A 12,206-nucleotide genomic window follows, 5' to 3' on the forward strand; every position below is an offset into this window, starting at 1 on the left:
ACCTGTGTTTGTTTTTCCCAGTTCCTGTTTGATTCATTTATCTCACTGGTTAAGAGAGGGAAAGGCACTACCATTGCTTCGGTCCTGCCCAAGGCTGGAGCAACAGCTTCTAGAGTGGAGGTCAGTGTACAGATGCTCTTCACTCCTGCCTGTCAGTGAGGCTAGGAGCTTGCTGGTTCCTGCTGAATCCACCATACAAAGTGGCATAAGAAGCAGACCGTGGAAGTTGAAGGAGGCCTCCCTTACAAAAGGTTTTTCTTGCTGTGTTACTGACTCCCTTTTCTTTCAGAAAGTTTTAAGATCAGAAGTGACATGTAATTTTCTTTCTAGTTCTCCCAAGAAGGGTGCTCTCCCAGCAGTATATGAAGTGTCCAGGGATAATCTGGCCATGGCATTTTGTCCCAGCATCATAATGTTGATGCTCTCTGCTGCTTAGCAAATAAGTCTGAAATTCCTAACGTGAGCTGAATTTCATACAGTATTGCTGTCTTAGAAAGCAGCTGCACTCTGTGGGCAGTCAAAATGAGGCATGGTTCTCTATAAGAACGTTACAAGTAACACATTTATTGCATGCCTTATGCACAAATCACGTTTCTCTATCCAAAGAGTTGTGGGAGAAGTCCTGGAGAAATACCTTTAGAAGTAAAACTGCAGTGTTTTTGGAGGTGACTTTTATTCCCTTTTTGAATGGTGTTTTCTAATTTGAGGCTGTTCTGTGCTGCACAGTCGCCATTCATTTCAACATCTCTATGGTACTTACTTTCTCCATTCTGTTTCACACCTTTAGGTCTCCAAAGTTCTCATTCTAGGATCTGGGGGTCTGTCGATCGGTCAGGCAGGGGAATTTGATTACTCTGGATCTCAGGCTGTGAAAGCTCTGAAGGTGAGAAGGATACTTGAAAACTGCTAACCTAACTTAACGTACCTTCTTTTCTCATAGAGAACTGTACTCATCCGACTTGGGCAGGTAAGTTGGTAAGAAGAAATGGCCATAGGGATATGTAGCCATTTTTTGTTTGTGGATTTGTTGGCTGAGTGATCTGAGTTGAGCGGTTGTAGCAGCTGCCTTCAGAGAAGATAATTGTGAACTGCTCTAACTTAAGTCAGGGCCATTCTATTCCTGTGCTGATGTTGAATTCAGCAAAGGAAAAAAAAAATCAATTACAGTAATCTTAACTATAATTGGGGGTAGGTCTAGGTTGGTCCTAATGTTAAAGTACATCGTGTATTGTATATGCTTTGTTTATGCCCTGTATTGCTATTGCTGGCTATTAATTTGAAGTAACAGTGTTTTCAGGAAGATGAGAACAAGTTTAGGAGTGGAGGATGCCAAAACCAGATAAGTGCAGATAATGACCTGAGTCAGAAAAGAGGCATCTCTCTCCCATCTTTTCTCTTTCGTCCTTCAAACTCAGCTCCACTTTGTGGATGAAAGTGCTCTTTAATGATAAACATCCCTAGCTTCACCTCCCACAGTGCCCCTTCCCTTCCTGTGGCCACCAGCTAGCAGCTCTGATATGCTCTAGGCTAATCAGCCATTCCAACAGCAGCACTTGCTCTTCCTGACCTTGCCTCTGGCGATGTGATTTACAGCTGCATGCAGAAGAGAAGGCAGTGGCTACCAGAGCATGGATGGGAGAGAAGAGGGACAATTAACAGGAGACAGAAAAGAGATTTCTTTCTCCTAGACATCTGATTTTTATTTTCTTCGAAATAGTCGATACAGATCCTCACTGCTGGATGCTCTGATTCACTCTTCTGCGTACTTCTGTCCTTCTGAGTCTTTTGGATGCCAACTCCTTATAAGAAAGTGCTGCTGTTTACATTCAGTCCTATACAGTTACGTGTGTGCCCTTATTTAGGGTTAAGACCTTGTGGAGCTGGGACTGCCCAAGTCAGTGAAATTGTGTTTGCAAGAATGCTTATCAAAGGCAGGAAGATCACCTGAAGAGTGAAACTGGAAGCATCTGTGAACAGCGGAGACCAAGCTGTGGTCATCTGCAAACTTTCTTGATAACCTGCATTGGGGATTCTCCCAGCTGTTCAGAGTACAGGTGGATATTGCATAAAAGGAGGACTGGGGTGCTCTGAAGTATTGTTAATTCACTATTTTAATTAGGTTGTGATGAAATTCTCCAGTTAGGCTGGGTATCCGTTGTGCAGAATGCTGTGTACTTATTGAGAAAACAAAAACAACAGCAGCAACAAAACAGCAGAAGTTGGAGGAAAGAGTTGCAAAGGCAAACAGCAATTGGATTAAAATCTAGCATCCCTTATGACTGGGCCCAGGGGTATTAATTCTGCTCATTATTATAATTTTCCTCATCTCTGCCAGCTGGTCCTTAAGACACCCTGCCCCAGATAAGTAGGAAAGAAAGTGATGATATACAGACACGCCATCTTGCTGGAAAGTCATGTACCTTCCCTCTCCCCTATCCATTACAGGAAAAGTGCAGCTATGAATTTCTGAGTGCATTTTTAGAGAAGAATAACATGGTCAGTGAACGACCTTCCTCCTTCAGCAGTGGCACGAAAACCACACAGATAAGAGTCATTAGTCTAAAACTGAAATATTTTCTATGAGGATTGTGTTCTTCTGTCCTTCCCCTGCTCCACACATTTTTAAGGAAAGTGAAAAAATCCAGCTTTTCCTAGGAAAAAGTGTCAACAGAAATTTATAGTCTTTAAAGCAGTATTTAAGTTATCAAAGAAAGGAGGAGAAATGTTATTCAGTACCTGAACTAAGTAGTCAGAGGGAGCGTTCAGTAAGAATCCCACTGCTCCAGGTGGGTTGTGGATTTGTTTCTCTAAAGCAGTGGCTCAAGCAGTTTTTGACACAAGCAGAAAAAATCCTGTGGTGTTCTCGTATGTTCTGTGAACTAAGGGAAAAAAAGCAATTTCTATAGCAGTCCCAGCAAAACTTCCATAGCATTTGCTTGAGAAGTGGCTGACTTAATCTGCCAACCCTTTTCCTATTTTTTGACTCTTATTTATGTCTCTGTATCTATTTATTTGTATTTCTGCTTTCATTTCTGTTTGTTCCAAAAGTTTCTTTGTTTTCTTAGCCTCTGCTACTCTCATATGGCAAACTTTCCTCTTAAAAGGTATTTTGCATCGATAGTTGGCATTGTTTCCAAAGGGTTTACTTACAGGGAATAACTTATTGCCTTATCAGAAATTGATGGAGATTAGAATGAGTTCCCATAATAATGAGGCCAGAGCTTTTGTTCTTCCCAGTAAACCTTTTAAATAAAGCAGTAATATGTTACCTTTTGCCTATCTGTGATTGATGTGTGATTTTTATTATTATTTTCTTAAGCATGGCCACAATCTGATCCCCTTAGCAAAACTTGGTTAGTTTCCTCTTTATGGATGAATTTTTTGAGAGTGAGAAGAGTTGATCTGCCCAGCTCTTTTCAGGCTTTTCCATTGTTGAGCAAGCTGTAGTGAAATTGTCTGTAGCCAAAAGAGTGGGAAAATCATCATCACTACATCAGGAAGCAGATTATGAACTTTACTATCTCTTTATCTCACTTTCTCATCTATGACAGAGAAAAAGCAGTATAAAGTTCTGGCTAACCTTTGCCTTGCATATAGAGGCAGAGATTTTGTCTTTTCTATTGTAAGGAACCTATGTTCTGCTGCTGGTGGAACTTTCTGTTGAACCCCTCTTTGCTACTGATAATATTGTTAGCTTTTACCATGTATGCCTAGTTTAAATGCAGGCTTTCATTTTTCAGGAAGAGAATGTCAAAATTGTCCTTATGAATCCCAACATTGCTTCAGTGCAGACCAATGAGACCGGCTTAAAGCAGGCTGATGCTGTGTATTTCCTCCCCATCACTCCGCAGTTTGTCACAGAGGTCATCAAGGCAGAGCATCCTGATGGATTAATTCTGGGCATGGGTGGTCAAACAGCTCTCAACTGTGGTGAGTACAGTACAGACACCTTGGCAGCTCTTGCAGTCACGTTCATTGCTTATGCAGACATGCAAGGTCTGTGATATGTTGTCTGGAGGTGCAGACAGAGGTGGTGACCATGTGGGAAAAAGTAACTGCTAAACTGTGAACGTGGCATCTAATCACTGCTTTTGATACTTAAAAGTAATGCATGCTTCCTGTGGTGGAGCTCACCTCTTGCTTATTATTGATCATTCGAGGGTAGTCAGACTATGGAGACAGAGATCAGAGGGAGAAGTTAGCGTCCTTTACCTTCTTGCACCATTATCCAACTGCACTGCTTGTTTCTTGGTTGACCATCAAGCAGTATCTTTGTCACTAAATCCATGTTTGTTAGATTTTAGGCTAGAAATGCTTGTATCAGAGTAATGACTGTATCTGTTGATGAGGGCAGGCAAGTGGTCGGGTAGTCAGATAGCTTCTGGACACTTTCTTCTTTGTTTACTATCATGCCTCAAAATTATGGCTTTGTTTGCTCTGCAGGAGTGGAGCTCTTCAAGCAAGGAGTCCTGCAGCAGTATGGTGTGAAGGTCCTAGGTACATCAGTTGAATCCATCATGGCTACAGAGGATAGAAAGCTTTTTTCTGATAAACTGATGGAGCTAAATGAAAAGATTGCTCCTAGCTTTGCAGTGGAATCGGTAAATCAGACACTTTTGAAGATGTGATTACTGTTATTGTTGTGAGACTTACTTATTTATTTTTTAAATCTAGTTCTGTTTAGTGAAAGCTAACTACAAGCTTAGCTTGTGCAGCTTCATCAGCACTCCACAGGGATTGGTGCTGGTTGACAATGATTTAAAATAGATGACAATGCAATTAAGCACTTGGAAAGCGTAAGCTAATTCATCCATTGAAAAATAAATTAGGAGGGGGTGACTTCTGTGCTACAGAATGAGTTTACAAAACTTCATAATGTTTCTGTAGCTACTTTTTTTTTTTAATTTAATCTTAAGCAAATCTTTTAGGCTTATGATTTCTGGTCATCAAACTCAGCAGTGCTGAAATCTCTCCTGAGGATGAGGTTGGAAAATAGTAATTGGTTCAATTGTAGGCATGCCTGAGTTTGGAGGAAACAGTCTCAAACCAGGATGTCCGTTGGAAGGGTTATTTGATGCTGTAGTCTGCAAAGGCAGACCAGGTAAGGATGTGGGAAGTCAGCAGGGAAGCCCACACTGCTGAAGACAGAAGTCACCATCTTGAGCCCATGTTCCACTTTTCTGGTTATTTTTTAGTTTTTTTCAGCAGAACACAGTAATATTAAAAAGCCAATTCCATTCTTTTCAATTTGTCTAGGGACAGCTTAATGTCTTGGTGATGGGATTTCCAGTTAACAGAGTAATCTGAATTGGTTGACTTTATTTATCTGAATTCATTCTCTCTGAAACGTATTCCTCTCTCCTTTAAGATTGAAGATGCTTTGGAGGCAGCTGAGAAGATCAGCTATCCGGTCATGATACGTTCTGCTTATGCCCTTGGTGGTTTGGGGTCAGGTGTATGCACCGACAAGGAAAGTTTGCTGGACCTTGGTACGAAGGTATGTCTGTGATTGCAAGCTCTGGGAATAGAGTCTGGATGTACAATGATTCTTTTTTCATATGGTTTCTACCCTAATAGTTACAGACACTGGAATTGTACTCATACATACTCTACTTTTCATCTTACCTGTAAGATGTTATCCCGACTGTTTCACGTGCCTTCTTTTCATAACTCATGCTGCTGACGTGGGTAATGCAAAGGGTTAATTGACAGACCTGTTAATGAGAAACTGACTTTAATCTGAGCATTTGTGTAATTTTGGTCTGGCAAGAATTGTAGTGGATTAGTTTCACCTCTTTTGGGAGTGAATGGCACGTGAAAGGTGTCAAGAAATGTGAAACCTTTGGAAAGCTCAGTGATCGTGGTGGTATCGGAGTCAGAAGGCCTGGGAGGCTTGGGCCTCTGCTGTGTTTGTGTCTGAAGGTGTTCTTTCTTTGGGTCTTAGCTCTTCTTTCCTGTGAAGATGTAAGGGGGTGATGCTCTTCATCATTTGGCATCCTCCAGCTGCTCCTGGCTGTGAAGAGAGAACTTTTGCTGTAGGAAATCTGGGATTGTTTTCTTTAAATTTGCTGTGAGAGGTGAAATTACTGGGAAAGAGCAAGAAGAAAGGCTTTAGGAGCTGTGTATGAAAATGCCTTTTTTTTTTTCGTGCACCCCATGCTGCTGTCATGCAAACAAGATGTGGAGCCAGTGCAGCAGTGCTGAGCACAGACCTGTCAGGCATTGCCTGTCCCAGGATCGGACAGGGCTGGCGGTTGCAGGCGGCAGCAGCGGGTGCAGGCCTGGGCTGGGCTTCACCCTGTGGGGCAAAGCTGTTCCCTCTGGGGAGAGTGAAGGGGCAGACCCTGAAGTACCAAAGATGGAGAGGCACTTACTGGCTTTACTTTTTTATTGTTATCGTTATGGTCCTTTCAGATGGTATTGTCCTTTGCAACAGTTTATTGCCCTGATTTGAAAAAGAGTCCAAATGGAGCAACTGGAATGGACCTTCATGCTGAACTTCAGCCCTTCTTCCCATCCAAACCCAAGTCTTCTGCTCCTCCAAAGGCACAGCTTGCCTCTGTAGCTTCTCTTGACACTGCCGAGGCCGCAGGGAGCTCGGGGCTGTCCACACAGCAGCTCAGTGGACACCAGTCACAGTCCTGCCCTCTTCTTTAGTGCTCACCTGGAGGAGGCAAGGAGCTCAAGGCGATCTGCTGGACTCATTCTTTCATCCCAGCCACAGCAGCTCAGTGGACACCAGTCCCAGTCCTGCTTTCTTCCTCAGGGCTCACCTAGAGGTGGCGTGGTACTCAGGGTTATCCACTAGACTCCTGTTGTCCCAGCATAGCAGCTTAATGGACACCCTCCCTGTTAGGGCTTACCTGGAGGCTGCAGGGAACTTGAGGCTTTCTGCTGGACTCCTCCTGTTGTCACAGCACAGCCCCATGGACACCAGTCCAAGTCCTTCCCTTTTCCTCAGAGCTTGGGAAAGAAGAGGGAAGAGGTCCTGGGGAAAGATGAGGAATGGGGAAGGAAGGGGTAGGGAGCAGCAGCCGTCGCAGGGGCTCTCTGGCGGATGGTGACACTTCAACGCCAAGGTAGAAATCGAGAGCCCCTGGTGTGCCGCCAACGGATGTGACGACGTCTCCGGGCAAGCAGGATGTTATAGGATTTGCCCGAGCCCGATGGAGATGGATCCACCTCCATTGGCTCTTCCTGCAGAGGTAGATCCACCTCCATGGGCTCGACGTCGTCTGCAGGTGGATCAATTTCCATTGGTTCAGGCCTGCTGCCGCTCCCCTGAAGCTTAAGCTTCTTTGTTGGAGGAGGATCCATCCTCCTCCAGAAAGGTGGGAGGGAGGGAGAGAGGGAGAGCTCTATATAAGTCGCTTCTTGGGTCAGCAGCCACAAGACGCAGGTCAGGCAAGGACTGGCGTTCCGTTGCCAGGGACCCCGTACACACAGCGGTCGGCAGGGAGGTGCCTCGTGACATCATCACGGCGTGGCACTGTGTCCCTAAGGATGACCCATGATGACCAAAACGTGGCTGTGTCGGGCAAGGGGAGGCTGTGGCTTGAGGGATGGCCTGGTTGCCATTCAGTGGGGTTTTGCGGGGCTCTGTTTTCAAACCAGTTCTCTTTAATGTTTTCATCAATGACTCCAATAAAGATCTGGAAGTTACATTAAGTAGGTTTGTGGATGATGCTAAACTGGGAGGAGTAGTGTTGACTCCCCTGAGGGTAGAGAGGCCTTGTGCCTGGATCTTGACAAACTCGAGAGCGGTCTCCATGTGCATGAAGAAAAGCAGGCTCTGGTTCTGCACCTGGGATGGGGCATCCCTGGCTCTGTGTACAGGCCGGAGCACAGCCCCAGGAAAGGGAACTGGGGTCTCTGGCTGCCTGCAAGATGAATCTGAGCCAGCACCGTGCCCTGGAGCCCAAAGGGCCAACCACACCCTGGGGTGCACCAGGCCCAGCGCTGCTGGCGGGTGAGGGAGGGATTGTCCCACTGGCCCCACCTCCAGCACCGGGTGCAGGTTGGGTGCCACAATGTAAGGACATAAAACTGTCAGAGAGCGTCCATTGGAGCCTAGAAAGAAGTGAGGGGGAGGGTCTGGAGGGCAAGGGGTGTGGGCAGCATCTGAGGTCCCTTAGTTTGTTCAGCCCAGAGAAGAGGAGGCTGGGGGGAGGCCTCATGGCAGCCTGCAGCACCTCACTAGGAGCAGAGGGGAAGTGTTGATCTCTGCTCTCTGGTGACAGTGAAAGGACCTGAGGGAAGGGCATGGAGCTGCGTCAGGGGAGGGTTGGGTGAATGTGAGGAAAAGGCTCTGCACCAGAGGGTGGTAGGCATGGAGCAGCTCCCCAGGGCAGCGGGCACAGACCTGAGCTGCTGGAGCTCAGGGAGTTTGGACAGCATTCTCAGACAAAGGATTTGGGTTTGAGTGATGCTCTGTGGACTGAAGAGTTGGACTCAGTGATCCTTGTGGGACCCTTCCAACTTGGGATGTTCTGTGATTCTGTTTTTGAGTGAGAGAAGGCAGTAGACAGTAACACAGGAGAAACATGGATTGTTCTACATGCATAGTTAGGTATTCCCACTGCATTACTACAAGTTCAGCACCTGCTTACTCTGGGTGAAATGCTGCTCTACAGGTTATTTCTTTTTTTTCTTATGTGGGTTTGGTAACTGAGCTAAGAGCCTTATTGGAGTAAAAGCTTAAGCTAACTGCAGAGAGGACAAGTCTGTAAGCTGACTCGTGCAGCATTAAAAGTAGAAGCTCTGCTAAAGGATGGATTGATAATATGCCCGTTTTAAGCGAGATGTGATTAATGTTTTCTATCTTCTAATATTACGTCCATTTGTTCACTTAGATTATGCTCATTTACCAACAAATGATATTTTTCATTTCTGTCTCTTGTGCTGAGGAGTGCTTGCTAGATTAGTTTAAGAATAAATCATGAATCATGCTTCTGGTTAGTATGTCAATGATAAGCAACATTATTAGTGCTATTAATTAAGGAGTGTTTGCTGGCACCCGTACTTCCTCAGTCACGTCAGCTTTCTGTGGGGTTGTCCAACTGAATTCCATGGAGCTACCCTAGTGCACAAAACCATGTGTCTGTTGTGTGATTGAATCCTTAGATATTTTTGTATTCCTGTTTGTTACTTATATGCTGTTGCAACCTCTAATGCCCTGCTCCTTTAACCATTTGTGCCTTTCAAATAAGGGTAATGAATGTATTTATTTATTAATTGTAAATAAAATACAAATTGCTTGTCATTTGTGCAACGAGCTTCACTTATCCTTATTTTCCAATGTTCATGGTGATCTGGGATGTCTGGAGAGGAACAGAAGTCTTAAATGTGGTTTTTTTTGTTTTGTTTTGTTTTTACTGTTCCTTGTTTCTGATGTATTTGTAGGCATTTGCAGTGACTAAACAAATTCTTGTGGAAAAGTCCGTTGTGGGCTGGAAGGAGATAGAATACGAAGTCGTGAGAGATGCTGCTGATAACTGTATTGCAGTCTGCAATATGGAAAACATAGATGCAATGGGAGTCCACACAGGTAAGTCTGAGCACAGGATGAATCACTGGAAGTGGCTTTTGTTAACTGTTTTATGCAGCTGTTTACACAGTTGTGTGATTTATGAAGTGGGCTCTAGAAATGCTCCTGAGGTCTCCAATGCAGCCACGTAGTGTGTAAAACAGGTATTGTTAGGCTGAGCCCACAACTATCATATCACTTTTCATAAAATGGCTTTTAGCTTCTCCAAAATCTACTTCTGGGGTTCTGACTGTCTTTGCTTTTCATCGCATTCACTTTTGAAAGCTTGTGGTAACTTCACCAGTGGCAGTGGTTTAGCAAACAAAGCGATGTATGTGGCTAGAATTTAGTGCTGCTGAACTGCTTGTTTTCCTTCTCTGCTACCTTGTGACAAACAGGGGATTCTGTCGTAGTGGCTCCGAGCCAGACACTCACTAATGAGGAATTTCAGATGCTGAGGGATCGTGCCATCAAGGTTGTCCGATATTTGGACATTGTGGGAGAATGTAATATCCAGTTTGCTCTGCATCCAACTTCCCTGGAATACTACATCATTGAGGTTAATGCCAGACTTTCGAGAAGTTCAGCTTTGGCATCCAAGGCAACAGGGTAAGTTTGTTTAAAGAATGAACACTAAATTAACAACATGAACAAACAAAAAGTGGAGAACAACAGAATTATGGCAAGGGAGTTGGATTGGTATGTTATTTAAATATGTAAATGGCAGCTGTGCGTACAAAGAGTTTCTGCATCTGCTTTCCATGCAGTTAAGACAAGGATGCGTAAGCCTAATTTGTAGCAAGGTAGACTGAAGTTGGTTATTGGGGGGAACTCTGGAGTACTCAGGGCAAGATGAATTGCCTGGGAAGTTTCTAAGAACAGCTCCTGTCAGCATCTGCTAGGAGTGACCCTGGGAGAGTCAGTCCTGCTGGGAGATGGAAGAAGGGGTTAGTGAGCCTTCCAAGTCGGTTCCAGCCTGCTGATGCTGTTACTGCAAAAGGGAAAAGCTCCCAGGAGGTGCGTGGGAGGGGAGCCTAATAGCTGTCCTTACAAAGCATATCCGCTGTATCCATATGTTGGCTGCAAATCACCTCTGGGACCCAAAGGACACAGTTAGTAATGAGCTGTCTGTCAAATTGATGCAAATGGTATTACTGTCTGCCTTTGTTTTGTTGGCTAATCATAAACTAATCAAGATAAGAATGGTCAGAGCAGCCTGTTTAAAAATGGGCTTCCTAATTGTGCTTTGCAGATGCTGTTGAAAGGTGCAAATTATAGATTAATTTTCAGTTCTCAACAACTTCTGTGGTTGTTGAAGTGCTGTAGCAGAGTGGAGATAACTCATGATGTTGGACAGTGGGTGTCTCGATTGCTTTCTTTTTCAACAACAGACTTGTAGCTAAATGTAAGTGTTTTTCTGATCTCACCATAGGTGTGATATATATTTAGAAGGTTGGCATGGCAGGTAATAAAGTGAGACTCTGATCTAAGTAGCTCTACAGTGTATTGGGATAGGAAGTTGAATGAGTGCTCAAGCACAGTAATCTTCCATTGCATTGAGGAGGGAAAATCACCTCACATCTGGGTTTCTCACAAAACAGCAAGGATCTGACTTTTGAATGATGCACTGGAAAGGCTGGAGCTACTTGGGTTACAGGCAACTTTGTGCTGAGAGCTTTGGGTGTAATGAAGCACTGGGGGATTTCCTAAGAGCTGTTGCAAATGGACTGCATCTGACTGGAAGTGGCTCAAGAAAGTCATCATGAAACTGTCTTTGATGTCAGTGTTGTAGGAAAAAGATCTTGAGGAAGGGAGCTGTTTGCACTGAGGAAGGTTCCAAGAAGAATATTTGGATTTGGTCTGCAACTTCATACGATACCTGGATTCAGAAAGCTAAAGATTTTTTTTGCAGATGGTACTGATGAACAGTGACCTCAAATATCCTTTACTGTGAATGAGCCAAAGACCTTGAGATTTCATAGAATCGTGTAAGGGTTTGGCTTGGAAGGGATCTTAAAGCCCATTCAGTTCCAAGCCCCCTGCCATGGGCTGGTTGCCCCCAGCAATTCAGGCTGCTCAGGGCCCCATCCAACCTGGCCTTGGGCACCTCCAGGGATGGGGCACCCACAGCTCCCTGGGCAGCAGTGTCAGGGCCTCACTGCCCTCCGAGTAAAGAGTTCCCTCATAACATCTAATCTAAATTTCCCCTGTTTTGGTTTGAAACTGTTCTCCCTTGTCCTGTCCCTTTCTGCCTGTGTAGAAAGTTGCTCTCCCCTGTCAATATCAGTTTATGCTGACAGTATCATAGGAAGTTAGCCCGAGGACTGGCTGATACATACAATACCTTATACAGCAATGCTCTGGCTGCTTATGCAGTGTGTATTTTATATTAGAGTGGTTCAGCTGTCAGTACCAGTCATGAAAAAGTACGTGGCATAAGTGGAAGATGTGGGGATTCTTGGTGATTTTTCAAGATGAGATTTTTTGTCTGATACTGGAATAAAGTAACTTGTCTGCTGACGAGGTTTTTCCATCCAACTAAACATTGTGAAGGATGACACCTCTAGCAAAATGAGAACAACAGACTCACTTCGTTTCCTCTCCTCCAGCTGAGCCAGCTTCACAGACCTGTCATTTCCATTCCTTTTGCCATCCTTGAACTAACTCTGATTCAGTGTAG

The 12,206-nt window shown here is 44.5% G+C and overlaps 1 protein-coding gene and 1 long non-coding RNA gene across 13 annotated transcripts in view; one reads left to right on the plus strand and one right to left on the minus strand.

Annotated features, from left to right (window-relative positions):
* The window catches only part of CPS1 (carbamoyl-phosphate synthase 1), a 177,872-nt gene that overhangs the window by 98,516 nt on the left and 67,150 nt on the right, over positions 1–12,206 (plus strand). For all 12 annotated transcript variants that reach the window (XR_005861268.2, XR_005861269.2, XM_040703530.2 and 9 more), the window contains 7 exons: positions 22–120; positions 788–883; positions 3,741–3,930; positions 4,444–4,601; positions 5,369–5,497; positions 9,403–9,547; positions 9,925–10,135. Coding sequence is in view for 10 of the 12 variants with exons in the window: in XM_040703530.2 (XP_040559464.1) it covers positions 22–120; positions 788–883; positions 3,741–3,930; positions 4,444–4,601; positions 5,369–5,497; positions 9,403–9,547; positions 9,925–10,135 (1,028 nt within the window). In the remaining 2 variants the exon portion in view is untranslated. The remainder of the gene's footprint in view (positions 1–21; positions 121–787; positions 884–3,740; positions 3,931–4,443; positions 4,602–5,368; positions 5,498–9,402; positions 9,548–9,924; positions 10,136–12,206) is intronic.
* LOC121111314 lies at positions 6,371–7,500 on the minus strand. Its single transcript, XR_005861617.1, has 2 exons — positions 6,864–7,500; positions 6,371–6,773 (listed from the first exon to the last, which is right to left on the minus strand). It is a non-coding gene; the product is annotated as an uncharacterized LOC121111314 (long non-coding RNA).

This window comes from Gallus gallus, chromosome 7, assembly GCF_016699485.2.
Source record: "Gallus gallus isolate bGalGal1 chromosome 7, bGalGal1.mat.broiler.GRCg7b, whole genome shotgun sequence".
Lineage (NCBI taxonomy): Eukaryota > Metazoa > Chordata > Aves > Galliformes > Phasianidae > Gallus > Gallus gallus.